The 27445-nt window shown below is 51.2% G+C and overlaps 3 protein-coding genes across 4 annotated transcripts; 2 read left to right on the top strand and 1 right to left on the bottom strand.

Annotated features, from left to right (window-relative positions):
- The first annotated feature begins 491 nt into the window (after positions 1 to 491).
- Positions 492 to 3610, top strand: Duoxa1 (dual oxidase maturation factor 1). 2 transcript variants are annotated; one of them, XM_027926065.2, is made up of 6 exons: positions 492 to 638; positions 871 to 928; positions 1563 to 1697; positions 1984 to 2197; positions 2468 to 2685; positions 3354 to 3610. In XM_027926065.2, the coding sequence occupies exons 1-6, from the start codon at positions 492 to 494 to the stop codon at positions 3608 to 3610; spliced, it is 1029 nt and encodes a 342-aa protein (XP_027781866.2). The 2 variants fall into 2 exon arrangements, with proteins under 2 accessions (XP_027781866.2, XP_027781867.2); XM_027926066.2 differs by lacking the exon at positions 1563 to 1697.
- Positions 3611 to 4983: 1373 nt separating this feature from the next.
- On the bottom strand, positions 4984 to 8212 carry Duoxa2 (dual oxidase maturation factor 2). Its single transcript, XM_027926067.2, has 6 exons — positions 8066 to 8212; positions 6986 to 7043; positions 6593 to 6727; positions 6119 to 6332; positions 5601 to 5815; positions 4984 to 5177 (listed from the first exon to the last, which is right to left on the bottom strand). Exons 1-6 carry the CDS (start codon positions 8210 to 8212, stop codon positions 4984 to 4986), a joined length of 963 nt encoding a protein of 320 aa, XP_027781868.1.
- Positions 8213 to 9237: 1025 nt separating this feature from the next.
- Duox2 (dual oxidase 2) lies at positions 9238 to 26993 on the top strand. The gene is given in 33 exon segments (XM_071607321.1): positions 9238 to 9307; positions 9561 to 9650; positions 9966 to 10130; positions 10680 to 10867; positions 10999 to 11200; positions 11354 to 11520; positions 11921 to 11981; positions 12102 to 12198; positions 12639 to 12729; positions 13166 to 13268; positions 13798 to 13961; positions 14513 to 14688; positions 14885 to 15003; positions 15337 to 15474; positions 15694 to 15807; positions 15980 to 16182; positions 16482 to 16667; positions 17631 to 17856; positions 17941 to 18034; positions 19874 to 20100; positions 20604 to 20673; positions 21018 to 21101; positions 21583 to 21761; positions 21943 to 22173; positions 22354 to 22453; positions 23324 to 23373; positions 23636 to 23763; positions 24009 to 24162; positions 25270 to 25502; positions 25741 to 25899; positions 26223 to 26378; positions 26482 to 26610; positions 26871 to 26993. Coding segments are annotated over 33 exon segments (4677 nt in total).
- Positions 26994 to 27445: the final 452 nt, after the last annotated feature.

The raw sequence follows: 27445 nt of genomic DNA, 5'->3' as shown, positions 1-27445 counted from the left end.
TCTTTTTTTTTTCTTTTTTGTAATCTGTATCATCTTTTACCCTTATGCCATCACTTGATAGTAAATATGGCTCTTTTTATGCTCTGTGATCTTTAAGCTTGTGCTAGAGGCCTGAGGGAAATAAAGGAGAATTATATTTCTTAAGACAGTCCCAGAAGAAATAGAGAAGCCTCAAGAGTAATGGTGACATTGATTTAGGGGACCAAGGGATTAGGAAGGCAGCATGGGGCAGCAGAGACTGATTGCCAGTGGCCTAATTCTGTCACAGCCAAAAGATGGGGAGATGGATGGCTGAGGGGTAATAGAATGTCAGTACATGGTGGAGACTGCTAAGGCACTAAAAGGTAACCTTGAAAGAAGAGAGATCTATCTGATCTGGTTTATTCCTTGCTTCATCTCCAGCATCAAGAATAATGCTGGTACATAGAGAGCACTCAGTAAATGTCCACTGTTTTTGTACAGCATTGGCTTCTCCACTAACCCCCACCACAATGGCTGTGTTTGGACACGTATTCCCCTTCTATGCTGACCCCAAGCCAACCTTCCCAATGGACACCGCCCTGGCAGTCATCATCACTATCTTTCTGACTGCACTAGTCACCTTTATCATCATCCTGCCTGGCATTCGGGGCAAGACGGTAAGAAAAAATTACAGACCTGGAGACCCTGCCCCAGAGAGACCTCACCTTCAGAATAAGGGATCCAGAGGGTCAAAATCCAGACTCAGACCTATTATGTATCAGACGCTCTGGTCCCAATTGACCAAGTGGCCTCAGTTGTAGAATCCCTGCCCTCCCCAAGTGTGCACAGAGGAAGGGTGGACTTGGAAGGAGGGCACTGCTTACTAAACCCACCCACCCTGTGACTCAGAGGCTGTTCTGGCTGCTGCGGGTGGTGACCAGCTTATTCATCGGGGCTGTGATCCTGGGTGAGTGCCAAGGACCGCTGACTTGGGCAGCTGCCTTCATCCTGTGAAGTGCCCTTAGCAGCCTGCTTCTCCTCTCCTTGTTTCTCCACAGAGGCCTCCAGACCCTGCCCACACCCCCTCTCTCACCATGGCCTCATCCCCTTAATCTTCCTCTTACCCTTGCCCACTGAGGTGCCAGCCAGGAAACCCTGCAGGATGTGTCTCCTCAACTTTTTTTTTTCCCAGTTATAATGAACATAGGCAGAAAGCCTCAAGGGACAGGTCCAAAGAAAACAGGGGAGGGCTGCTTGCTTACCTTTGGTGATTAGGCAAAAAGTTTCTATGTTAAAGTTATCTGTGTCTGCCTGTCATGGTTTAGGTTAATGCTTCCTCCTTCCGCTGCCTGAGTAACTGTCTTTAAATGCAGGTGGGGAAGAGCAGAATTTGAGCAAGGGAAATCTTAGATTCTGACCCATTTATTTTCTGACCCACTTATTCATCCTACATCAGTGGTTGGCAGGCTAACTATGAACCAGATCCCAGGCTAGTTAATAGGCATACAACTGTGACCAATAGACATGTAGCTCTCATTTTGATGAACCCAATAATGCCTAAACTTCCCTGAGTTTTCATATATCCAACTCCCCAACCCCAGCTGTGACTTTCAGTTCTGAGTGGTCTGTAGGCCAGGTCAGCACCAACACAACATACAAAGCCTTCAGTCCCGAGTGGATCAGCGCTGACATTGGGCTGCAAGTCGGGCTAGGAGGAGTCAACATCACACTCACAGGTGAGGGAGGGCTCTTACATGGGAAGGAGGGAGAAGGATATGCTCTGTACCTTTGACATGGATCTATTTTGGTATGGTCCAAAGAACTATAGCATGCCTGGCACAGGGTTTAGGAGGGTATTGGGTGCTGGGGTATGGTGGATTCAGAGCTGACTTCTCTCGGTTGAGATCAGCTCCTGTGGCCTTCTGCCAAGTGAGGGTGAGCTGCACACAGCTGCACACACCCAGGCAAGTTCCCTACTTGAGATCTTGAGTCCCTGCTGAGCACAGCTGCCTTATTCCATAGGGACCCCAGTGCAGCAACTGAATGAGACCATCAATTATAATGAGAGGTTCACCTGGCGCTTGGGTGAGAACTATGCTGAGGAGTATGCAAAGGCACTGGAGAGGGGGCTGCCAGATCCTGTGCTCTACCTTGCTGAGAAGTTCACTCCTCGCAGCCCATGTGGCCTGTACCACCGGTACCGCCTGGCAGGACACTATGCTTCAGCCATGCTGTGGTGAGCAAGGGAAGGGGATGGGATGGGGTCCCTACTGGCTTAGTAGGGACCCAGAAATAAGGTTTCTACCCATCTCTTCTCCATTCATATCCCACATGGGATGGGCTGACTTCTGTCACCCTGGTGCCTGGTTGGGAAACTCATGGGCAGGAATTCCTGCTTCACATATTTGGGGTATCTTTGGGTCCCTTGGCCTCCACCTTGTTCCCTCCGGCCTTGCCACCAAGTGGAGGTACCTGAGCCAGTCTTCAGTGGGTCCTGGCTTTCCAGGGTGGCATTCCTCTGCTGGCTACTGACCAATGTGATGCTGTCCATGCCTGTGCTGGTATATGGTGGGCACATGCTGCTGGCCACAGGCATCTTCCAGCTGTTGGCCCTGCTCTTCTTCTCCACGGTCACATCACTCACCCCACCTTGTCCCATGCACCTGGGCACTGCTGTGCTGCATACTCACCACGGGCCTGCATTCTGGATCACACTGACCACAGGTAAGACTCCCCACCCCAAGACAGACAGTGAAGGGCCCAGGAGGGAGCCAGGGACCATAATGTTGATGGATTTGAGGGTCCTTTTCAAGGGACCAAGATGCTCTTGCCCTCTTTAATTCTTATCCCTATTATATCTCTCATCTCTTGCGTTGCTTTCCTCAATGCCACTTCCTCTCCCTCCTTACATATGCTCCCTTCCCTGTATCTTCTGTATCTGTCATGTTGCTCATCCCCTAACTCTCTCTCTCTCTTTTGCAAATCTTCCAACCACCCTCTACTTTTCCCCAAACACACTTTTCTATGTCCCCAATCTTAGAATACTTGTATGTCCCTGTTTCACACAACCCTAAATTGTTCTGTCATGCAGTTTTATTTCCTCCTGTCTTCTCTCTCTCTCTCTCTCTCTCTCTCTCTCTCTCTCTCTCTCAATCTCTCTCTCTCTCCTTCTTGGAATACAACTAAAAGAGCACTGGACTTGGAGTCTGGAAAGTCAGGACAACAGACTCACAATATCCATAAGACCCTAAGCCATGTAACCCCTGTGAGCCCACGTTGCCCTTAAGGAGGGCTCTGGGCCTCCTTCGAGTTGTTCGATGTTTCTGGGAGAAGATGTCCTTGGGAGGGTGTTACTAGCACTAAGGCAAGACATCTGTTGCTCTCACCCTCAGGACTGCTGTGTGTGCTGCTGGGCCTGGTCATGGCAGTGGCTCACAGGATGCAGCCCCACAGGCTGAAGGTTTTCTTCAACCAGAGTTCAGAGGAGGACCATATGCTGGAGTGGAGTCCTGAGGAAGGAGGGCTCCTGAGCCCCCGATACAGGTCCATGGCAGAGAGTCCTGAGCCCCAGGACATTCCTCTGTCAGAGGCTTCCTCTGAGGCATGCTGTAAGGAGGAGCACCCTGGAGAGACTAACTGTGCCTTATAAGTCTCCTCTTCCCTGGCGGCCACCTGGATTTCCAACCTGGCTCCAGACCTCATTGGTGCCCCACAAAATCACAGAACTGTTGTCAGGGTGGGTTCTGTCAGGTCCCCAGCTCCCATCTGCAGGTGGAGTGGGAAAGGATGCCTGTACCTATTGATTTTTTTAAAAAAATGAAACAAAAAAGTCTTAAGGTGCTGAAGAGATGTTGGGCCCATAAACACTATTGCCATGTAAGACCAATCAGGGGCAGCTCCTATTTCTGCTCAGCCTTTCCTGGATGATTTGCCTCGTGAAGGTGCCATTAATTGCAACCCAACGTCACTCATAAGGAATGTGTGGGGAGGGACAGGAGTTATAGTGTCATTCTCCTAGGGACCCCTTCACTCTTGGTTCCTCTTTTTTTTTTCTGGGCCCCCTTTGTTCTTCTTTTATTTTCCTGGCTTGTGTGGCCCCTTGATCTGTATTGGAAAGAAGAGGCCAAACATCTTATCCCACTTCTAATATTAACCAGCTGTGCCACTTTCTTTTTGAGCTTCAGTTCTCAAATATGCTAAGTGAGATTGTAGGGTTTACCAAGGACCTTAAAAAAAAAACAGTCCCAGGGGACTGGGGTTGTGGCTTCGTGTGAGGTGCTGGGTTAGATTCTCAGCACCACATAAAAATAAATAAATAAAATAAAGGTATTGTGTCCTACTACAACTAAAAGTAAAAAATAAAAATTAAAAAAAAAAAAAAAAACAGTCCCAGGATTTATAGTTTTTGCTTTGCTGGCACTTACTTTGGCCCTCAGATACTACCCCAAAAGAAATCAATGGTAAGAGTTAGTGAAGAAACTCCAAACTCCTATTCCCTCCCAGTCTAGGTGGGAAGCAAAGGGGATTCCAGGTAGGAGCATGACCTGCCTAGTTACTCAGACCTACCCACCCACCTTGGGCGGCTCAGGACAACGCTGGTGCAGGTCGGTTCCCGTTCGGCCTGCACTAGAGGGCGCCCCTCTCCCAAAGCCTAGCCTGGTTTCTCCAGCTGGAGAGAATCCGGTTTCTCCAGCTGGAGAGAATCCGGTTTCGCAGCAACTCAGAATGCACAGTACTAAGCTGTCTCCAGCCCAGCAAAGCCTCCTGAGGGCTTGTTCTCTAAGAGCACAGAGAAATCATGCAAATTAGTGAAGAAAGAGGTTTTTTTTTTTTTCTTTTCTTTTCTTTTCTTAAAAAACAGTTTATTTACAGCTCATTCGGAGACTTCTTTCCTCGTGCGTGCGGCATGTCCAAGGCCGCTCTTCTTTCTCGGCACCACAGCTCAAGTCCCACACCCGGTGGGCACTACCCCCGCCCCCGCAAGGTGCCAAGGTGGGTTAGGAGTCTGGAGTCGAGTTCCTTTTATAGATTAGTAGTGACACTTAAGTTTGGGGCCCCGAACTGCTTGTGCAGTGGATTGTTGAGGACGAGAGGTGAGCGCCTTTTCTCCTGTCCACTGCAGTCCCTGACGCTTTGGTCCAGAAAGATGCGAAGAGCGTTGGGCCCAGCGTAGTGGAGAATCACCACCGCCCCTCCGAGGAGGAGGCACAGGATGCCTGCAAGATGCAGACGCGGGGGGAGGGGATGGTGGGGGGGATGGTCAGGGCTCCAGGCCAGAACTGGCCGCCTCAGTCCATCTTTGGGGGCCCAACCGTTGAGTTGCAAACACAAACGCGCGCGCGAGCGCACACACACACACACACACACACACACATACTCACACTCACACATTCACATTTACAACCGCAGGAAGACTTCTAATACGGATTACACAATTCAGGGGTTCTCATGCAAGATACTGAACCCTTCATTCCCTATTCTCATCTATAAAATAGCCATAACAGTGCCTGTCTCTGAGAACCACTCCGAGGAGCAAATTAGATAATACCTGTGAACTCATTTTGTAAACTGGAAAGCACCACCCAGCATCAATCTAGTCCAACTCCCAGTTGCCCCGCGCAGTTCCCCTTAATTCTCACCGGTTGCCAGCGTGACCCAAAAGGCGGCGCCATAGTGAGGCATAAGCGTAGAGGAGCCCAGGCGGAACCGGCAGAGTGGCACGCTGGAGACCGAAGCGAAGGCGAAGATAGCGAAGAGCGTGAAGGCGCCGGTGGTCAGAAGCGCCAGACCTCCGTAAAGTGGGGCAGGCATGGAGAGCAACACGTTGGAGAGGATCCAGAAGCAGAACGCTACCCTGCAGGGGAGCAGGGAGGCCAGGCAGTGAGCGGGATTTTCCTTGTGCCCCGCATCGGAGGGAAAGCTCGGGCCCTGGAAGGCAGAGTTGCGGGGAATCCCCGGGATAGGGCGGGTTCCCAAGCTCTGGGCCTTGGCTGAGCCTCTCCACATTCTCACGGTTTGTGCGGACCCGAAGAGTTTCCGATTCGCAAGGCTGTACCTCCAGTTCCGAACATGCCTTGGAGGCCTCCATCCTTCTGTTCGCGTGCACCCCCACCTCACCCCACCTCGCCCTACTCACTACTTTAGTTCCAGCGCTCACCAGAGCGTAGCTGCAGCATAGTGTCCTGCCAGGTGGTACTGGTGGTACAGTCCGCAAGGGCTGCTCGGTGTAAACTTCTCCGCCAGGTATAGCACTGGGTCTGGCAGCCCCTTCTCCAGCGCGTCCACGTACTCCTTGGTGTAGTCTTCGTCCAGACGCCAGGTGAACTGCTCATTGTAGTCAATGGTCTCATTTAGCTGCTGCACTGGGGTCCCTGTGGGAAGCAGTAGGGTTATGGGAATGTGTAAGACCAGGAACCCGGAAACTAAGCAGATTCAGATAGGGAAGTAGGGGCGGGGCGCCTGTGGCTGGTAGAAATGGGTTTAGGATGGTTGGGAAAATTCAAACCCATGAAGACCAATTGCTTTCCAAGCCTGAGAGATGTTGAGACGTCCTTCCATCTACCCCTGGCACACACCCCCAACCATGGTTATCTCCCAGCCCCAACAGTTCACTTTGCCCCAGCCTCTTCACCTGTGAGTGTAATATTAATGCCCACGAGGCCCACGTGCAGACCAACATGGGCTTGAACACGGGCCACACTGAAGGCTTTGTAGGATGTGTTGGTCCAGACTCTACCAACGAACCATTCTCCACTGAAGTGCACAGCTGTGGGGAGACAGGGTAGGGGAGGGAAAAGCTGAAAAGAGGAAATAGGAGAGGCGATGGGAGGTGAGACTCTGCAGACTGTGGGTCAAGAGGTCTAATGGGGTTGCATGGTGAGGGCAAAAGAGTGGGCATTAGAAAGAGCTGGAAAATGGGAAGAGGGAGCAAAAAACCAACCCATTCCCCATTTTCCCAGATGCCCTCTGCCCACCTCCTTCCTTACACCAGTTTCTCCCCTCATGGGCTGCACCACACACTCACCCACAATTTCTGCACCTATGAACAGACTGAGAAGAACTCTCACCAACCAGAACCAGCGCTGCAGAAACAGACATTCAGGTCAGGCTTGGGCACTACCTTACCAATCCCCAGGACCTCCCTTGACCTCACTCCACCTTAATCTTTATTACATTCTTGACCTTTTGAGGTTGATGTCAAACATGCCTTTCCTTCAAGTCCCTCTGGGCCACTGATACTTCTGATGTTTTTTGGCCATATGCTTCCACCTCCCCAGCTCCATTTCCGGGTCCAACTTGCCCCACACTCTTCAGTCACCTTCACTCCCCTAGCTCTCTGGAGTCTGGTCCCTGCCCACTTCCTACTCCAATCACTGCATGGTAAGGCTCAGTGAGTCCAGAAGTACTAGGCAGGCAGGGGTCACCTCTTCCAGAAGTGGGAGGCCCCAGGGCATAGAGGCCAAGTAGAGGAGGTGGAAATAAAGATATTCCTAGGTCTGCCAGTTCCCTGAGAAACCACCAAAGATCCAGACAAAGAAAGACTGGGACCTTCTAGACTTGGAAAAATGTACAACCTGGGTTCTGGGGGAGGGAAGAGACTAAGGAAATGCCCGCAGAATGCTACAAATTGGAATCCTGTGTAGTATCTTCTGAGTCTTTAGGATGAGGCACCCATGCACATACACCTTAACCCAACATAAAGGAGAAACAACAGTCTGAGCTACTAGTGTTTGTCCTTTTGGCCCAAACATCATCACCCAGAGGACAGGATAGGAGTGCAGCTGCTGTCCAAGAAAAGGTAGGAGTCCCTGGGAGACTGTGAAGCCTACAATCAACTCTAGGATTAACACACTGGGTGCCCATTCTCTGCAGTACCCTTCCAAATGCTCTTGCTGGAGTCCTTTTCCAGGATGTCTTGGACAGGGAGCTCTCTCTTTCTTGAGAAGCGCTGCGCCAGACTTTTGAATTTACTCCACCTGACCTTCAGCTTGACTATTCTTAGAGACCCCTTTACAATTCTACCTGTCCTCTGTCTCCAAGAGACATAATGCCCACGACAGACCCCCACCTCAACCCCTGACCCGAGCTTCCAGCATCTATTTACCGAGTGGCCACGGATCCCAGGCAAGATGAGCAGGAAGCTGGCGGCCAAGGCCAAGAATACTAGAATGACTATGAGCAGCGGGACGCTGAAGCCGGCGGCATGCGGCGGCTGGGGGTAAAAAGGCAGTACATCGTTCCACAAAGTCATCTTGCTAGCAGATCCAGAACTTCACGCCGGCAGGTGGGCAGGAGAGCTCGGATTACCCCAGAGAAGGAGGGTCAGGTCTGAGCTCCGTGCTCCCCTCTAAGGAAGTACTGAGGCAGGCTGTCCTGAAGCGCCCATGGGTTATCCAGCGAGCGGAATTATTTCCCACAGGCAAGTTATTTTCCTGGCTCTGTGGTGTTCTCGCTGTGCTTGGAAGTCGAGCAGCACCTAGGCCCCTTTTATAGGGGCGTGGGCAGGATGCAGCGTAGCGTTCCAGCCTGGCAGCAGGGTCCTTGCGGGAAGAGGTCATGCAAATGAGAGGGGCGGAGGTCATTATGCGAGCCCCTCCTCTACAACTGGAGGGCGAGCCCCAGGTCTAGATACTCACACCTTTTGCGGTTCTGGCCGGAGCTGACACCCGTAGAGAGGCGAGACTGAGGACTCTGAAGAAGGGCGAAGAGCGTGCCGCGGGGAAGGCTGAAGATCCGGAGCGCTGGAGTAACGGACTGAAGACAGGAAACAGAGTAGAGAACTATAGATTCCAAGAAGAAATAAAACGTCTGTCCCCGACCGGGGCCCTAAACTAAGAGGTTGGACCCCCTCTAGCTCTCATCCTTCATTGCGGAGGGAGTGAGTGGGCTATTGTTCCTGGGCTCCCAGCTCATTAGCCTCTTTACCTTCCCTATCACCTCTGGAGAAGCAGTATGGGGAGATTGTGGGTAGGGGATTCCAGTCTTTGAGTTAGGGCTCTGGAAGGTTGGGTTGTTCTGCCTGTAACTAACATGTCCCAGAGGACTCACACCTGGATGGTTTCCGAGGTCGAGGTTAGCTCTTCGATGGGGTGAAAAGTGAAGAACAGTTTCAGTGCCTTCATAGTTGCAAGTTATTCTGTAAAGAATGAGGGTCCTCCTTGATGCTTCTAGAAGTTTTGCTCCAGAAGTGGAAACTGCTGGAACTTCTACAGTATCTGCTGTAGGAGAGTGAATGTCCCTCACATACCATTCCCGTTCCCAGACTGCAAGGTCAGTATGCTCCGAGCAAGTCCAGAGGCACTAGTGCTCCTGGGAGCTCTGCTGACGGGACTCCTGGATCCAGCCAGTAAGTATCGGGTTTCTCTAGCTGCGAGGTGTTACCCAGGGGGGTGTGAGAAGGAAGAAGTGCAGGCAAAGCGGCTTCCAGTAGCTGGAATATGGAGTCAGATCTCTGTCCAGGCCAGCTGGATGGGATACCCAGGACATCGCAAGTATCGCCCCTTGAATCCCGTTGGGGAGCTTGGCGACATGGCCAAGCCAGTCGGGTCCTGGAGAGGTCACTGGAAAGCTAGTGCTGAGAATGCTCTCTGTGCCCACAGGCGGCCAGGACGCACCCTCACTGCCCTGGGAAGTGCAGCGCTTTGATGGTTGGTTCAACAATCTGAGGCACCACCAGCGTGGTGCTGCTGGTAAGTCCTGGGGCCCAGGTGGGTGGAGCGCAGGGGCGCAGCAGCCCCTGTGAGAAAAAGCAGTGCAGTGTTGGAAGCGGGACACGCGCCACACTTATGCACTGCTGGGATCAGGAGACCCAGGGGAGATGGGATCCTATCAGTACAGGTGGAAGTTTGAGGGAGGCGAAAGGCAGAAGAGAGAGAGAGAGAGAGAGAGAGAGAGAGAGAGAGAGGAAGAAAGAAAGAAAGAAAGAGAAAAGAAAAGAAAAAAAATGGTTGGAGTAGAAGGGGGTCTGAGTGTTTTGACAGAGCCCGGTTCCCTGCGTTTTGCAGGGTCTAGGCTGCAGCGTCTAGTACCTGCCAATTACGCTGACGGGGTATATCAGGCTCTGGAGGAGCCGCTGTTGCCCAACCCGCGCAGGCTAAGCAACGCAGCAACACAGGGCAGAGCCGGCCTGGCATCGCTCCGCAACCGCACAGTGCTGGGGGTATTCTTTGGTGAGTGCAAACAACAACAAAAACCCGCTGGGGTTAACCAGGAGCTCTGCCTGGGGAGAAGGTCGGAAGGAGACCCGAGATTCCTACTTTGTCTCCCACCTTACCCTACCCGCAACATTTGAGTCTGCCTTCATCTTGGAAGTATTTGGGGTGACGATGCAGGGATACTTGTTTCCCTGATCCTTCTTTTAATCCTACCCTAAACACATTAGCACCATTGGACCCCATTATAGCTCTAAGAACTACCGCTTTCCTCCCCAGGTGATGATAACTACTTTGCCACTAGAGGGTGGGGACTGACTTGGGAAATTACTTATATTAATCATTTCATTTGGTTCACGCAAAAACATTGGGAAAGGATACTATATTTTCATTGACATATTAGAAAATTGAGGCTTCCTAGGGCTAAGCCTCAAAACTGACGGCAGAGCTTGCTTTCCGACTTGTGACTTAATTCTTTTAGCTCCTGAGAACCCTTGGAGGACTCCCTGGTCGTAGGTAGGGCGGGAGAGTACAGTTTAACTCACTTGTTTGGCCCCACGCTCCCAGGTTACCACGTGCTGTCAGACCTGGTGAGTGTGGAAATGCCCGGCTGTCCCGCTGAATTCCTCAATATCCACATCCCGCCCGGAGACCCCGTGTTCGATCCAGACCAGCGGGGGAACGTGGTGCTACCCTTCCAGAGGAGCCGCTGGGACCCGGAGACCGGGCGTAGCCCCAGCAATCCCCGGGACCTGGTGAGGCCAGCCAGGCTGCCAGCTGAAGGGCTGGATCTAGGGCAGGGGAAGCCTCCCATTCCGTCACCCTCAGGTCTTTCCTTGCTCATCTCTACTCCCTGATTCTTGCTCGTCCACCCTGTCCCCCGTAGACCAACCAGGTGACCGGCTGGCTGGACGGCAGCGCCATTTATGGCTCCTCTCATTCCTGGAGCGATGCTCTGAGGAGCTTCTCTGGAGGACAGCTGGCGTCAGGGCCCGACCCCGCCTTCCCTCGGGACTCGCAGGACCCGCTGCTCATGTGGACGGCGCCCGACCCCGCTACCGGGCAGCGCGGATCCCAGGGATTGTACGGTGAGGTTGCGGGGGCCGCGCAAGGGTGCTAGGTGGAGCTGTCAGGGCGCCCGCGGTTGGTGGGAGCCAGGGCGGGCCGGGGTTTGTGAGTTTCGGCTCCCTGAGGTTACTTAGCGCCTTGTCTCCTGGTGTGCACCCCCCATGTCTATGCAGCCTTCGGAGCCCAGCGAGGAAACCGGGAGCCCTTCCTGCAGGCTCTGGGCCTGCTCTGGTTCCGCTACCACAATTTGTGCGCGCAGAGGCTGGCCCAGGAGCACCCGCACTGGGGAGACGAGGAGCTGTTCCAGCACGCACGCAAGAAGGTCATCGCCACCTACCAGGTCAGCAGAACCTCTCATTCGGCTGCCCACCCACGTGAAAGTCCACTGGAGATTCTGCTTCCCGGCACAGTTTTTCACCCTGCGACCACCCTCACCCAGAAATGCTGCTTTCCTGGAGGCTCCTCTTCTTTGGGAGCTAATGTCTAGTAAAAGCCCCTATCAATGATAAGGAGGCCCAGTGCTACTTACAGGAGAGATTTTGCTTGTGATTATTTTTACCGACTCTCCCACCCCCATTTCTCGTTCCTTGTGGGGCACAGGCCAGGTACTTCTCCTGTTTGCGTTGCCTCTCCAGGGACTGCCCCTGCTGAGTCTTCAGCTCTGCACCTGTTTTCCTTGGGCTCAGCTCTCTGGTGGCCCCACCAGATCCAAAATGCACCTCTCCTCTCTCCTCTCTCAGAATATCGCTCTGTATGAGTGGCTGCCCAGTTTCCTGCAGCAAACGCCCCCGGAGTATGCAGGTGAAGGAATTGGGGAATACCTGGGCTGAAGAATTGTGGGGAAAAGAAAATAGGTACAGGCATGTGGTTGGAGGATGAGGGGGTAAGGATCCTATCTCCTTTGTGACCGGTTTCCTTCAGGATACCGTCCTTTCACGGACCCCAGCATCTCCCCTGAGTTCGTTGTGGCCTCTGAGCAGTTCTTCTCCACCATGGTGCCCCCTGGTGTCTACATGAGGTGAGGGAGCATTGGCATTGGGAGCAGCACAGTTCCCTGGCAAGAGGTGCTAAATGAGCAGTCTTCTGGGCCTGGGACCTTTCACACACCTCCACTTTTCACTGAGGAAGAGAAGCAGAATTTGGGAGCCTGACACAGGACCCTGTGGTGGGAGGTTTGGTCTTAGGGAAATCTCCCCAGCTTTCCTAATGACAGAATTTCGGCTGCTGAGTGTAGGATTTGTCCAGCAGTTGGGTCACCCTCCTTCCTCCCAGCCCTGGGCAGACAGAGCTCATTCTGTCTTCAGTAAAGATATATTGCCAAATCCTTGCTATGCTCAATGAAGTTAATGGGACATCCTTCCATACTGGCCAACCCCCACTGAGTCCACTCACCTGATTCAACCCCATCTTAGCTTCTGACCTGAATTTCCTTAACTTGCTCTTGATTCCCCATTTCAGAAATTCCAGTTGTCATTTTCGGAAGGTCGTGAACAATGGTTTTGGCAGTTCTCCAGCTCTCAGGGTCTGCAACAGCTATTGGACTCGTGAGGTCAGCTTGGGGTTAAGGAGAGTATGGTGGGTGGAAGACAATCTTCATCCATTTAGAAAAAAAAACAATTTCAGTTTTCGGGTGTTGCTGCTTCAGTTTGGTGGAAGGTGAAGGGCAGAGAAAAATTATTTTGGGATAATTGCTCAAGAGAATCTGGGAGTACTGAGCACAGTGGCATATACCTGTAATCCCAGCTACTTGGAGGCTGAGGCAGGAGGATCACCTTGAGTCCAGGAGTTCAAGGCCATCCTGGGCAACATATTAAGACCCTATCTCAGAGAAGGAGGGAGGGAGAGAGGGGGAGAGAGAGACAGACAGACAGACAGAGACTCTGACTGCAACTGACCAAGGGCCTTTAGAGTGCTGCAGTGGTCCAGGGTGAAGACTTTTGGGAAGGGGCTCTGTAGTCTATTTTGAGTGTATTATTTACTTCCAGAACCCCAATCTGAACAGCGTCCAGGAGGTGAATCAGCTGCTGCTGGGAATGGCGTCCCAGATTTCAGAACTGGAGGACAGGATAGTAATTGAAGACCTGAGGGGTAAGCTCAGATCCAGAAGGGATAGGGGCTAGAGGCCAGGGAGACTAGGGATCAACAGGTAGACCTACAGTAGCCATAGGGCAGAAACATAGATACACATGCAGACTTCAAATAGTCATTAGAAGAAAACAAACATTGAGCATTTTTCTTAGTTTTGGGTTGCTTTTATTTTAAATTAATTATATCTGAGTATGGGGACAGGGATGGTACCACAATCTTTTGGTGTTTAGTTAGGTCTCTAACGGTTTTAATCCAGCCCTGTCTTGAAGTTAGGGAGGAATAGGGCAGGGAATTTTCCATTTCGTGTCTAGAAACATCTTGAGTCTTAGAGGAAGGCTTTTATCAGAAAAACTGCCTTGATCACACATGGTGACATTGGCCCCACATCAAGTCAAGATTAGTATGAACACAGACTTCATATAGGAGACTGCTGGAGCCTGGGGTTGGGGAGAGGGTTCAACAGCCAGATGTAGGCTGCAGGGAAAAGAAGGACTGGGAGAACTGAGTGTGTGGTCTTGTCTCTCCTCAGATTATTGGCCTGGCCCTGGCAAATTCTCCCGCACGGATTATGTGGCCAGCAGCATCCAACGTGGCCGAGACATGGGGCTACCCAGCTATACTCAGGCCCTGTTAGCCTTGGGATTGGAGGCCCCAAAGAATTGGAGTGGCCTCAATCCCAATGTGGACCCTAAGGTCAGGAGTAGTAATAATAATAGTAGCAGCTAAAGCTTTCCTGTGGCAATACTGTTCCAAATTCTTTATATAAGCTATTCATTTAATCCACATAAGAATATTTTAATGTCTATACTATCAATGTTCCCATTATAATGGTGAGTTCTAGAGGCATGATTTAAATTCAGCCATTTGACTCCAGAATATGGTCCTTGCTACTACCCTGTACCACTGGGGAAGAATGGCCCCTCCGTGGGGTACTATAGTCCTTTTCCTTCAGGGTCCTACCTCATTAGGTTGGTGGCCATGAAACTGCTAATTATAGTGGCCAGGCAGTCTGAGTAGTAATGGTATGGCCCTCAAGTTCCTGACAAGGGTCTTACCATGGCTAGGGACACATTGGTCCTCCCACCAGACTGTGACCACCTGATGGGGGCTGCCTAGGAACAGGAACCTCTTTCCAGGCCTGAGTAGCAGGCAGCTTCTGGGGTTCTGTGTCTGAGGGATGGGGCAAGAGTGGTTACCCTTTCCAATATAGCACACACACATACATACACACACGTTATTTCCAGGTGTTGCAGGCCACAGCTGCCCTATACAACCAGGACCTGTCTCGGCTAGAGCTACTCCTGGGTGGGCTCCTAGAGAGTTATGGGGACCCTGGACCTCTGTTCAGTAACATCGTTCTCAGCCAGTTCGTGCGGCTACGGGATGGCGACCGTTATTGGTTTGAGAACACTAGGAATGGGTAAGGCCTGCCCGGGGCCCACCTCATACTCCATGTTGGCCTGGCCTTAGAATGCTCCCATAGGCCCTTGATTCCCAGTTGGCCTACCACATCATTTCCATTCCCTTCGGGTTTATTTTCTTTTCTGGGTCCTTGAGCCTGGGTTGCTGGAGGCCTGCATTCCCTTCCCACCCAACTCCATCTTTCCCCAACTCAGGTTGTTCACCAAGGAAGAGATTGCAGGCATCAGAAACACCACCCTGAGGGATGTGCTGGTAGCCGTCACCAACGTGGACCCCAGTGTCCTACAGCCCAATGTCTTTGTCTGGCATAATGGTCAGTGGCCCTGGAGAACACAAGTGAAAGTAGCCAGAGAAGGATCCAGATTGTGGGGGAGAATCACTCGGTGCAGTCCAGGGTTGGACTGAGAGGTCTATATTAGGCTGGTCCCCATAGAGTAGACAGGACTGCTAGGAGGACTGCACCCTGCAGTCAAGCTATTTGGATGCAGAGAAATGGGATGTGGAAGGGATCTTTCAGAGGGAACAAGTTTTAAAGAAGTGGGCCTGGGGAGGGTGGAGGACACCTGGGTCCTTTCCAAGAGGAGAAGGAGACCTGCCCAAGGAGTATGACCCTTGGACTTTGAGGTCTTCATGCCCTCTTCCCCAGGCTCACCTTGCCCGCAGCCCCAGCAGCTCACAACCAAGGGCCTGCCCCGCTGTGCACCCCTTACCGTGCTTGACTACTTCAAGGGCAGTGGTCCTGGTTATGGCCTCATCATTGTGGCTCTCTGCTGCTTTCCATTAGGTGAGCTTTTTGGCCCCTCCCTATTTCTCTTCGTCTGGCCCCCTCTTCCCCACAAACTGGCCCATCCCCTCATTACCTGTTGACCTACAGGGCTAGCTCCTGGGCAGTTTGAGGCCATGCTCAAAGGCTCTTAGGAAAGTAGGGGCAGCACCCTCTTTACCCACTGAAGCTGTGGTTGAAGGGTTCTCCTCCCCACTGACCTCTTCTGATTCCTGTCAGTGAGTTTGGTTATCTCTGGGATGGTGGCTCATTTGCGGAACCAAGAGCGCAAGAAACTACAAAAGAAAGGCAAAGAGAGTGTGGAGATAGAAGCAGTCAAAGATGGAGTGACAGGTGAGATGAGGCTGAAGGAAATAAAGGAAGATGGGAGGATGGGAGGCCTGAGACAAAGAACCAAGTTACAAAGTGGGGCAAAAAACAGGCTTTAGGGTATCTTCTCAGATTTGTAGAGCAGTATAGGCCTAAGGATGTCTGCTTAATTACTGCCAAATCATCCCTTCCCTAGCAATGGAGTGGCCAGGCCCCAAGGAGAAGAGCTGTCCCATCACCATCCAGCTGCTTCCAGACAGGTGCCTACAGGTCCTTGACAGACGTCTCACTGTGCTCCGCACCATCCAGCTGCAGCCCTTGCAGCAAGTCAACCTCATCCTGTCCAGCAACCGTGGGTGCCGCACTCTGCTGCTCAAGATCCCCAAGGAGTATGACCTGGTACAGCTTGTCCTGCCTCCCTGACCTGGGCTGCTTTTGCACATCTCTCCTCTCATAAGCAAGTCCTCTCAGGCCACCTCATCCTCAACTACAGAGATCACCTGTAAAGGGCTATGCTGGGAACAGGGACTCCTTTCAGAGGCCCCAGACTCAACTTTACCCCTTAGGCCATTCACTTGGTTCAGCCCAGATAGACAGGGAAGAGCTTTTCTCTCCTTCCTTCAACCCAGTGTCCTTCAAGGAGAGGCTGGACAGGAAACTTGAACTCCCAAGTGTGGCAGGGTATTTCTTTCACCCAGGTGCTGCTATTTACCAGTGAAGAGGAGCGGGGTGTCTTTGTGCAGCAACTGCAAGGCCTCTGTATGTTCTGGGCTCTGGACCTCCACGTGGCTGAGATGGGAGAGAGTGAGCTGTTCAGGAAGGCTGTGACCAAGCAGCAGCGTGGGCGTATCCTGGAGATCTTCTTCAGACACCTTTTTGCTCAGGTGCCATGCCTTGTGCCTTTGGAGATGGGCCCAGACCAGGGGATGGGGCCAACCTAGGCTGGATAGGACCCCACTTGAGTGGACTAGCTTCCACTCTTTGGGCTGGAGACAGACATCCTTGTTTGGATCTCAGCTGAGCTGCTTACATGCTACATGATCATAGACAAGTTACATTATTTTAGATCTGTATCTCTACTTCTTCACCTCTGAAAGAGTGATTAAAATTGTATCCATCCCACTCTGGTGGTGTTGTGAGGATCCAGTGAAATAGTTTACATGGCATGCTCTCAGAGGTTGGCCCCTGGACTGGCAGCATCAACCTCACCTGGGAACTTGTTAGAAATGAAAATTCTCAGGCCCCTCTCCAAAGAAACTGAAGGAAGCACTCTGGGGGTGGGACCCAGCAGTCTGTGTTTTAATAAGCTCTCCTGATCCTTGGGCTAGCTCAATTTTGGAAAACACTGTTCTATATGTAGTGCTTAGCTGATGTGCTTGGTAAGTCATAGGTGTTTAAAAAAATGGAAGTTACATGTAACTTTTAAACTCTTTGCACATGGGCAGAGACAAAATCATAGGTACATGGCAGCCCTATCTGAACTGGCATGAAAGCATAGCCCGAGTCTCTTCCTGCCTGTTCACCCTGTCTGTGATTAACATCTGTCCCCAGCATAAGCTCTTTCAGTTTCCATTTCCCAACTTTACCACTCACCCCTGCTCTCCACTTTCCTTCTGTCATCACCACCCCCATCATATGGTGCTTGATTCCAGGGAGAAGTGGGCAGGATGCTAGAGATTCAGTCCTCACCCCCACCATAGGAAAGCAGAGGCTCAAGTCAATATATCTAAGCATCTAGGCTCAGCCTTTCTGAAATGTACCCTGGGGAAATGTGAACAGTCACTGAACTGCTTCCAGTCCAGGCCTTATGCCCTTCTCTCCCTTCCTCTGCTGTTGCCCAAGTACAGGTGCTGGACATCAACCAGGCAGATGCAGGGACCCTGCCCCTGGACTCATCCCAGAAGGTGCGGCAGGCCCTGACCTGTGAGCTGAGCAGGGCTGAGTTTGCCGAGTCCCTGGGCCTCAAGCCCCAGGACATGTTTGTGGAGTCCATGTTCTCTCTGGCTGACAAGGATGGTAATGGCTACCTGTCCTTCCGGGAGTTCCTGGACATCCTGGTGGTCTTCATGAAAGGTAGGAGGCCAGGGACAGCAGGCCATCTGAGTTATCAAAGGTCTCCACATGGGGAGGTGGTTTGCATCTCCCTGTCTCCCCCAGGCTCCCCGGAAGATAAATCCCGCCTGATGTTCACCATGTATGATCTGGATGGGAATGGCTTCCTCTCCAAGGATGAATTCTTCACCATGATGCGGTACGAGGTGGGCCCTTCCAATCCTGAGACGTCCTGGACATTTTAAACAGAAAAACAGGTCAGGTCAGAGGAGGGCAGGAGAGGCAGCTAGTTGGCCATCTATGTTGAAAGGTGACCTGGACACTGCATGCTAGATTCTTAGAACACCAGGCTTCAAAGGTTTACCTGCCTCAAGCAGGGTCTATACCTGCACTGTCAACAGCAGCCAGGAAAGTCTCCCTACTTTTAAACGACATGCAAATAAACAAGCCAAAAAAAAAAAACAAAAAACAAAACAACTAATACCAATATGAACAACAACAGAAGACTATTTAATCCCTTTAGATGCCTTTGGGTCTCTGTAAACTCTTTTACCACATAACCAAAACTGCTTTACACAACGAAATAATGCAAGGATGACCTTGGTCACTCTCTAATATCAATCACCACAATAGGAGAAGAAACAATAGGAAAGTTCCTCTATATTCGAACCCTTCTTTCTTCCTGTTTCTTAAGCCATTTTTGGTTTTGGTGTGTTGATAAAGACCAGCTTTGAGTATCATCGATTTCGCATTTCTGAAGATAATACCTTGCCATAGGGTGAGACTCATCTCTCTGTGTTCCTTGTTGAATAGGCTTCCTCCACACAGAGATTGACACATAGCAAGCATTCCACACATGGTTAACTAAATAAGACAAAGTGAAATGAGTAAATGAATAAATAGCATAAATACAGCAGCCTAGATTCTTGTAATAATTCTTTTGTTTTGTTTTGTTTTTGCAGGGGGGCTGGTTTCTGGGGATTGAACACAGGGCACTCGACCACTAAGCCACATTGTCAGCCCTAGTTTGTATTTTATTTTCTTTAGAGACAGGGTCTCACTGAGTTGTTAGTGCCTCGCCATTACTGAGGCTGGCTTTGAACTCACAATCCTCCTGCCTCAGCTTCTCGAGCCGCTGGGATTACAGGCATGTGCCACTGTGCCTGGCAGATCTTGTAACAATTCTGTTCTCTTTCACTCTTTTCTTTCTTTAAGCATGCCCCTTACCTGCCAAATTCCAGATACCCCAACTAGATGTAGGCTTCTCAAAGCTAATTTCAGTCTGTACCTCCCTTGTGTGTCATTGCCAGCCCAGCCCTTGGTGCTTCACACAGCTCCTAGGAATGCAGGAGAAGGCCCTGATCACCGAGGGCTGAGTTCCCACTTTCTTGCCCTGTAACTCAGTATGGTTCTTGCTGAGCCTCAGTGAGATGATGCTTTTTAATGTGATGGCAGTTCTTGCCATGTAGCCCAGGTCTTTTTCTGGTGGATTTGCACATTCTCGCCTGGTTGGTTTTTGTCCCAAAGCACAACCTAAGGAAAGAGTTTGGCCACTGTAGCTACCACTTGGGTGCTGTCAGATTAGGTGTGGAGACACACCTGCCTGTGCCCTAGAGTGTTGCCCTAGGAAACAGTAGCCATCACAGCTATATCTCCCCACCCTACTGTCTGGTGCCTTCACTGGAATGTCAAAGTGGGAGCCCAGGGGTAGCTATGGGAAGTGGCAGAAAGCCCATCATGAGACAGGGCTGTGGCACACAATGGATATGTCCACGCACTAAGTGGATATTTATTCCCAGTGGTAGATGCCCTCTGGTTCAAAGGCTGCTTTTTCTTACTAGTCAAGGTCACTTTCAATTCTGTTCTATATTTTGAACACCCTAACCACATTAGTGTCAACTTCAGGCCAGATGAGCATCTTCTCAGGGCCATTTCCCAGGTCACTTGTAGTACACCTTAGGTAATCTTGAGCTGCCTCACCCTGCACCTGTCCAAGTCTGACCTCATTGGACTGATCTCTGTCTCTGGTCCTCCACAGGTCCTTCATTGAGATCTCCAACAACTGCCTGTCCAAGGCACAGCTGGCTGAGGTGGTGGAGTCCATGTTTCGAGAGTCTGGCTTCCAGGACAAGGAGGAGCTAACATGGGAAGACTTTCACTTCATGCTTCGGGACCATGACAATGAGCTTCGCTTCACACAGCTCTGTGTCAAAGGTAGAGGTGGAGGTATGTGAGTGTGTAAGGAATTGTTGGAGTTAGGAAATGGCAGTCTTCAAAATAAGAACTCATGGTGGACAGTACCTAGGTCTTATTCTTCTGAGTCCTTGGTGCCTTCTGAGCCAGGCACATGTATTCAGGGCATCATATATGGATATACAAGTTGTATACTGCACGAAGATGCTTACTGAGGCCAAGGGGCAACTGAAATCCAGCAACACACTGCTAAAGCCACAGGCATTGACCTGAGGTGTATCTGGCCAGTGAAGGAAGCACTATTTTTTTTTTTTTTTACACAAAGGACATACAGGATTGCGTCTGCCCAGAGGCTCCCTTTTTTTCTGATAGCACAAAGTTGCCACATTGTCTTCCCAATGTACTGCGGGTGCTTTATGTGGAAAGAGAGCAGAGCAGGGTCAGATATGACTAAGTCACCAGCAAGTGCCTTGGTAGCCTTTGCAGAGGGATGGGGAGGAGAGGTCAGTCTTCCACCCTCCATCACCCCACTGCCCTCATGGGAAACCCAGTCCAGCCTCTGTTCTCCTTTCCAGGTGTTGGAGATATCTTTAAACAAAACATCAACTGTCGAGTCTCATTCATCACTCGGAATCCTAGGAAATGGTAAACAGGAATAAGGAACAGGGAGGTCTCCTTAACTAGGTCTCCTGCAGAGAATGAAGGAAGTAGGGCTGGCCAATCAATCCCCAGGGTCAGATATTTGCCCTCTGAAAGTAGTTCTTATCACCATGGTCAGTTTCAGCCCAAATTACAGCTTCCTCCCACACCCCATACTGCTCAGGACTTTGTCTCTCTTCCTGCCACTCCAGGCTGGAGTCATCCTACAGAACAGATGAGAAGACTATAGTCATTCTCCCCTTGCTCCCTGGTTTGCCTCTGCCCCAAGCTTTGAACCGACAGTTTCTTCTCCTGGGTTTTAAGACACAGGCTCCATTTTCTTTTTTCAGCTCCTGCTCCCAGGAACCGGGACTCCCTGCTTCAGAAGCTCCAGAGTTGGGAGGCTCTGGGATAAAGAAGAGGTTTGGCAAAAAGTGAGTGTTTTCCGGATCTCTGGGGCCAAAGAGACATGAAGAGAAGTCTCAGGGCCTCTGGGTCCTGCCCACACCTCCTTGACTAAAAGGGATCATTCTGAGGCTCATTCCACTTATCCCACTAGATGACTGGGGCTAGAGTGTTAATCTCTATACCCGTTCTTCAGGCAAGGGCCCTGGCTCAGAAGCAACACCAAGATGGTAGTAAGGGGTCACCTGACTCCTGACTCCTTGGGCACAGTGGTGGGCCTGTATAGGGAGCAGGACAGGGGAAGGACAAAAGAAAGAGGAGAAGGAAGAAGAGGTAGAGTTATGGAGAAACAGAAGAGGGGATGGATAGAGCAAGTGAAGATGGAAGTAGAGTTGGGGGAGTGGGAGGCTGCCTTTCTTCCTTTGTCCATCCTGACCCTGGTTCTCATAGGCACTGAGGGAAGGCCAGGGTACTCCTCTCTCACCAGCACCCTGCCTCCCACCGGTACAGGGTGGTGGGGTCCTCTCCCCGGCTGTACACAGAGGCACTACAGGAGAAGATGCCACGAGGCCTCCTGGCCCAGAAGCTGCAGCAGTTCAAGCGCTTTGTGGAGAACTATCGGCGCCATATTGTGTGCATCACAGTTTTCTCAGCCATCTGTGTGGGCCTGTTTGCAGAGCGTGCCTACTGTAAGAGCTTCAGGCTGTGGGCAGTGGGCAGGGAGCAGGCCCTGCCCCTCAGGGAGGAATGGAGAGCCCTCTGGTTGTTCTTCCTGGTCCTCAGTGCCTGGATGGAAGAGGCCAGGTGTTCTGACTTGGGCTCATGACCATGCATCTTGGGCCATGCTGATCTACCCATCTCTGGCCCCAGACTATGCCTTTGCCTCACCACCCACGGACATTGAAGAGACCACCTATGTGGGCATCATCCTGTCACGAGGAACAGCAGCCAGCATCTCCTTCATGTATTCCTACATACTGCTAACTATGTGTCGCAACCTCATCACCTTCCTGAGAGAGACCTTCCTCAATCGATACGTGCCCTTTGATGCTGCTGTGGACTTCCATCGTTGGATTGCCATGGGTGCTGTTATCCTGGCCAGTATGTGGCTCCTGGCCTTCTCCCCTTTGCTTCAGCCCCATAGGTCTAGTTTTGGGGGAAACAGTGAGAAGGCTGGAGCTCTTTATACCTCTCTCTCTCCTCTGGTGCTGTCTCTCCCACTCTGGACTAAAGGTAGAGTCAGCCCTGGCTGGCATCTCTCTCTGATATTGTCTTTTTCAGTTTTGCACAGTGCTGGCCACGCGCTCAATATCTACATCTTCTCAATCAGCCCTCTCAGCCTGATGGCCTGTGTATTCCCCAACGTCTTTGTGAATGATGGGTCAGTTCTGGGGAAGGTGCTCCCTGGGTCTCCTGGGTGGGCTGGAAGGTGTAATAGAAAAGAGATAGCCAAAGATCCTCAGCTTCTCACTGAGTGAAGGTGCAAAGTTATCCCACTGAGGGAAACTGAAAGGTGATTTCCTTGCCTTAAGGAAGCTGACTATGATTGGCTAGGAAAGATGTTTAGAAGATGATTGGATACTCTTTGTGCATGTACTTGACACACAGCTTGCCATTTCCGCTTACCATCTATTCATTGGGCAAACATTTATGGACCATGTCCTGGGTATCCAGCCAGGTGCCAAAGAGTAGGGATGTTAAGATACATGGAATCATTCTACACATACTTACTGAGAATTTACTGTGTGCCTGGTATAGCTGTAAACCTAGGGATAGAGTGGTGAACAAAACATAAATCTAGGGGCTGGGGTTGTGGCTCAGTGGTTGAGCGCTTGCCTGGCATGTGTGAGGCCCTGGGTTCGATCCTTACCACCACATATAAGTAAAGAAATAAAGTAAAAAATCCACTGGCAACTAACAAAATTTAAAACAAAAACAAAAACATAAATCTCTGTCTTTATGGATACAAAATAATGAACCGAGCACTCAAGGAAACAAGAGTCAACTGCAGTAAGAGAATTTAGGATAACATGGGAGGAAAATTTGCTGAGCGTGCAAAAGGTAGAACTGGGGGAGGCTGGGTGCCATGTTCCTTGGAAGAATCGCTTGAGATATACTAATTGTCATCTAGGTGGAGGCCTAGTAACCTCAGCAGTCAGGGCCAGCAGGAACAGTTAGACTGTGTATGACAGCGGTGGAGCCCCTCCTGCCTCAGTGTATCTCAGAGGCTCAATGTGTCTTTGCCCCACAGGTCTAAGCTTCCTCAGAAGTACTACTGGTGGTTCTTTGAGACAGTTCCAGGTAGGGACTGGGGCTCTATATGGGATCTGGGGATTCTGTCTGAGGGCTTCTACTTTTGCCTCCATTTCCTTATATACACATGGGTCTTTACTGGCCCCTGGTTCATTTTCTAGCCTGCTGCACAAGCCCCGGCTCTAGCCTCTCCAGGCAGGCCATTCTAAGGATGAGAGAGGAAGGAGGGCAGAATGGGGAATATTCTGTGTCTATTTTCAGCCCAGGCTGAGATACTGACTAGTCACTGAACTTGTCTTCTTGTTCTCAGGTATGACAGGGGTCCTCCTGCTCCTGATCCTGGCCATCATGTATGTCTTCGCTTCTCACCACTTCCGCCACCGCAGCTTCCGGGGCTTCTGGCTGACCCACCACCTTTATGTCCTGCTTTATGCCCTGGTGAGGGATTCTCTGGGCAGCAACAGGCATGGAGGAGAGTACTCAGGATGGGAGTGGCAGTAAAGGATGGAGCTGGGAAATTAGATCCAAGATCTCAGACTGAGACCCTGAGATCTGAAACCCAGACTCAAGTATTTGCAGCCCCATCTACCCTGGTGCCTGGGAGGGAAGTAACCGGGCAAGAGGCGGGGTGCAGGGTGGGGACCTGACTAGGCTTGAGGTATACTAACTGGCCCTGTCTGCAGCTCATCATCCATGGCAGCTACGCTCTGATCCAGCTGCCCAGTTTCCACATCTACTTCCTGGTCCCAGCAATTATCTATGGGGGAGACAAGCTGGTGAGCCTGAGCCGGAAGAAGGTGGAGATCAGCGTGGTGAAAGTGGAACTGCTGCCTTCAGGTACCAGCCCGGCTTGACTCCAGCTCCCCAACACAGGAGAAGCACACTAGTCCTTCTGATCCCCATCATCATTTCTGATACCCACTTTGGGATTCCTGAAGCTTTCCTGATAGAAATGCAGCCTCAGAAAGGGCTGTGCTTATCTCCAAAAGAGACTTGCAGACAATGAGAAGTGACTATGGGAAAAGATGCCTGAAAGAGAAGCAGAGGGGTTTAAGAATGAGAATAACCCCCACATGTGTGGCCTGGGTGCAGAAGTACAGGGCAGGGAACCATATGTCCTCTTAGAACAGCACCTTCAGAGACAGCCAAATGGCCCTGATTGCCAGCCTGTTATTGAGGGTCAGGGTTAGCCTAAGTGAGGATTCATATTACCGTGGAGGGTGGTGGATGATGATATTAGGTGTCCCAGGTTGTCTAACCTTCAAGACTCATACTGCAAGAAAATTAATCTCATTTCAATCAAGATTATTTTAGGACCAAGTCTGGAAGTGGTGTAGGTATGCCTTTGATATGCTTCAGTATTTGCTAGCTTCCTTTTTCAATAAAGATTTATCAGACCTGAGACTCAACTGTAGCCAGGCAACAAACAGTACCCAGCTGAGATTTGGTAATAAAACACGTGGCTTTCTACTCAGTACCTTACCTTAGTGATAAAGTTTCTCGTCAAGATAAATTGGATTGAAAAATAAGTCAATTTAAAGAAAAACATTAGATAAATGATACGTAGCAGGCATGCAGACAGGACTCATCACAGTGGTTACCCTCAAATGGAGGAGGTATGATAAACACTGAGATGGTCCCTGGAGAGCCTAAGGTCCCTCCACTCCACCAGCTAGAATTCAGGGCCTGGGCCTTTGCAGGGAGAGGGTGGTGAGAGGAAGAGAGGGGCTGGAACAAGGGAGCAGAGAAGCCCAACTCTTATGTTAACCAGAAAACAGAAAAGGGAATCTTCCTACTCTCAGACACAAGAACCCATTTGCCCAGATCATGTGACCATGTAACACTCCCTGGGCCTAGGAGCATGTAGAGAACAGATACCTGTCAGTCCTCAGGTACTAGGAGCAGGCCTTATCATCTATGCCTTTTCTTGCCCATGACTTCCAGGAGTGACCCATTTGCAGTTTGAGCGGCCCCAGGACTTTGAGTACAAGTCAGGGCAGTGGGTGCGGATTGCTTGCCTGGCTCTGGGGACCAATGAATACCACCCATTCACGCTGACCTCTGCTCCCCATGAGGACACACTCAGCCTGCACATTCGGGCTGTGGGGCCCTGGACTACTCGCCTCAGGGAGATCTACTCACCCCTGACAAGCCAAGGCTGTGCCAGATACCCAAAGGTACCCATCACTGGGAACCCCACTTTGAGGCCTTTGCCATCAGTAGAAGGTCCTTGCCTTCCCTATCCTGAGAATAGGTACTCTAGACACTTGAAGGTTGGGTTGGGAGGGGGCTGGGGTGTCCCAGAAGACACTAGGTGCTCTGTCCCCATCCTTCTTCTGCTTCCTCCACCATCTGTTTCTGGTCTCAGAGCTGGAGAGTGGCTGGGCTCATCTCATCTTCCTCTTCTCTTGACAGCTGTACCTGGATGGACCATTCGGAGAGGGCCACCAGGAGTGGCATAAGTTTGAGGTGTCAGTACTAGTAGGAGGGGGCATTGGGGTCACCCCCTTTGCCTCCATCCTCAAAGACCTGATCTTTAAATCAGCCTTGGGCAACCAAATGCTCTGTAAAAAGGTGAGCGTCCCTCTCCCATTCTTCAAATGGGGAACAGGCATCCTGATTGTGTTCCAGAGTCTCAGCAGAAGAGCATGAGGGAAAGGCCCTGGCTTTTAGGTGCAAGTCTAAAAGCGTTCATACCCAATTTTCCAGCTGCTAACTGAGGGAAGGTAGGGGGATAGCCAGAAGGATCTGTCCCCAGCAGATCCTCAGAAGCCTGGCTGGGATCAGAGCTTTCTTGTATGTGGGCAGTCTGAGGCTTCCCAGCCTCTCAGGTGAAGGTCCCAGGGATGCAGGGAGCCTGAGCTGGGCTGGTCCTGAGCTCCAGCTTGTGCCCCCAGATCTACTTCATCTGGGTGACACGGACCCAGCGGCAGTTCGAGTGGCTGGCTGACATCATCAGGGAGGTAGAGGAGAATGACTGCCAGGACCTGGTGTCTGTGCACATCTACATCACCCAGCTGGCTGAGAAGTTTGACCTCAGGACCACCATGTTGGTAAGGTCAGGGCCAGCCAGGCAGGCCAGGTGAGCCACCATTTGGGCTAAGAGTTGACCCTGGTGTGCCTGGCTGTGACCTTCCTCCATCCCTCCCTCCTCAGTACATCTGTGAGCGACACTTCCAGAAAGTGCTGAATCGGAGTCTGTTCACGGGCCTGCGCTCTGTCACCCACTTTGGCCGCCCCCCCTTTGAGCCCTTCTTCAACTCCCTGCAAGAGGTCCACCCACAGGTTGGTCTGACCCCTCCTTCTCTGGGACTCTGGTCGTCTTGGCCCTGAAGCATCCTGCAGCTCTATCCTGAATAGAGAATTCCACTGGACCCCAGGATGGGGTAAAGTGTTAGAGGAGGACTTCCCCCACAGCTCAAGCCTCCTCCTCAGGGCCTGGGGTAGAACTCAGGTCATTCTGGCTAAGCTGGAGAAGTTTCTTCCTCAAAGAGTGAGCATCACAAGGCTCCAGGTCTCTCCTTCTCTTTCTAATTGCCTAACAGGTGCACAAGATTGGGGTGTTTAGCTGTGGCCCTCCTGGCATGACCAAGAATGTAGAGAAGGCCTGTCAGCTGGTCAACAGGCAGGACCGAGCCCACTTCATGCACCACTATGAGAACTTCTAAGCCCACCTCCCTGGTTCCTGCTTCCAGTATCCTGCTCTCCCTCTCTAGACCTCAGTTCCCCAACCCTGCTGGCAACTTCTCTCACAGAATCCACTCCAGGCCTTACCCAGAGAGCTAGAAGAACCCACCCCTCAATGCCCCATCTGTCCTCTGTTCTGAGAAGTTAGAGAAGCCTCCCACCCACACCTCCAGCTCAAGCCATGGCAGCATGTGAAAGCAAAGTTGGAAGGGGACAGCCTCTGCTTGTGACAACTATGGAGGTGAAAAGATACAAAATCATTTACCTCTGATAGATCCCATTTCTCTATTGCTTTGGTATTTTCTTGGCCAAACCATTTTGAGGGAAGAGAAGGTGGGTGTACCTCTGAGTGAGAATTTTCCCAGAGCTCAACTCAGAAGCTGTGATGCTTGAGAGCCTGAACAGCCCGACTGCCTCAGCTCAGCATAGGCCT

This window comes from Marmota flaviventris, chromosome 2, assembly GCF_047511675.1.
Source record: "Marmota flaviventris isolate mMarFla1 chromosome 2, mMarFla1.hap1, whole genome shotgun sequence".
In the NCBI taxonomy this organism is placed as follows: Eukaryota; Metazoa; Chordata; class Mammalia; order Rodentia; family Sciuridae; genus Marmota; species Marmota flaviventris.
The sequence above is the reverse complement of the archived record's forward strand: the minus strand, read 5'-3'. Positions and strand labels throughout refer to the sequence as shown.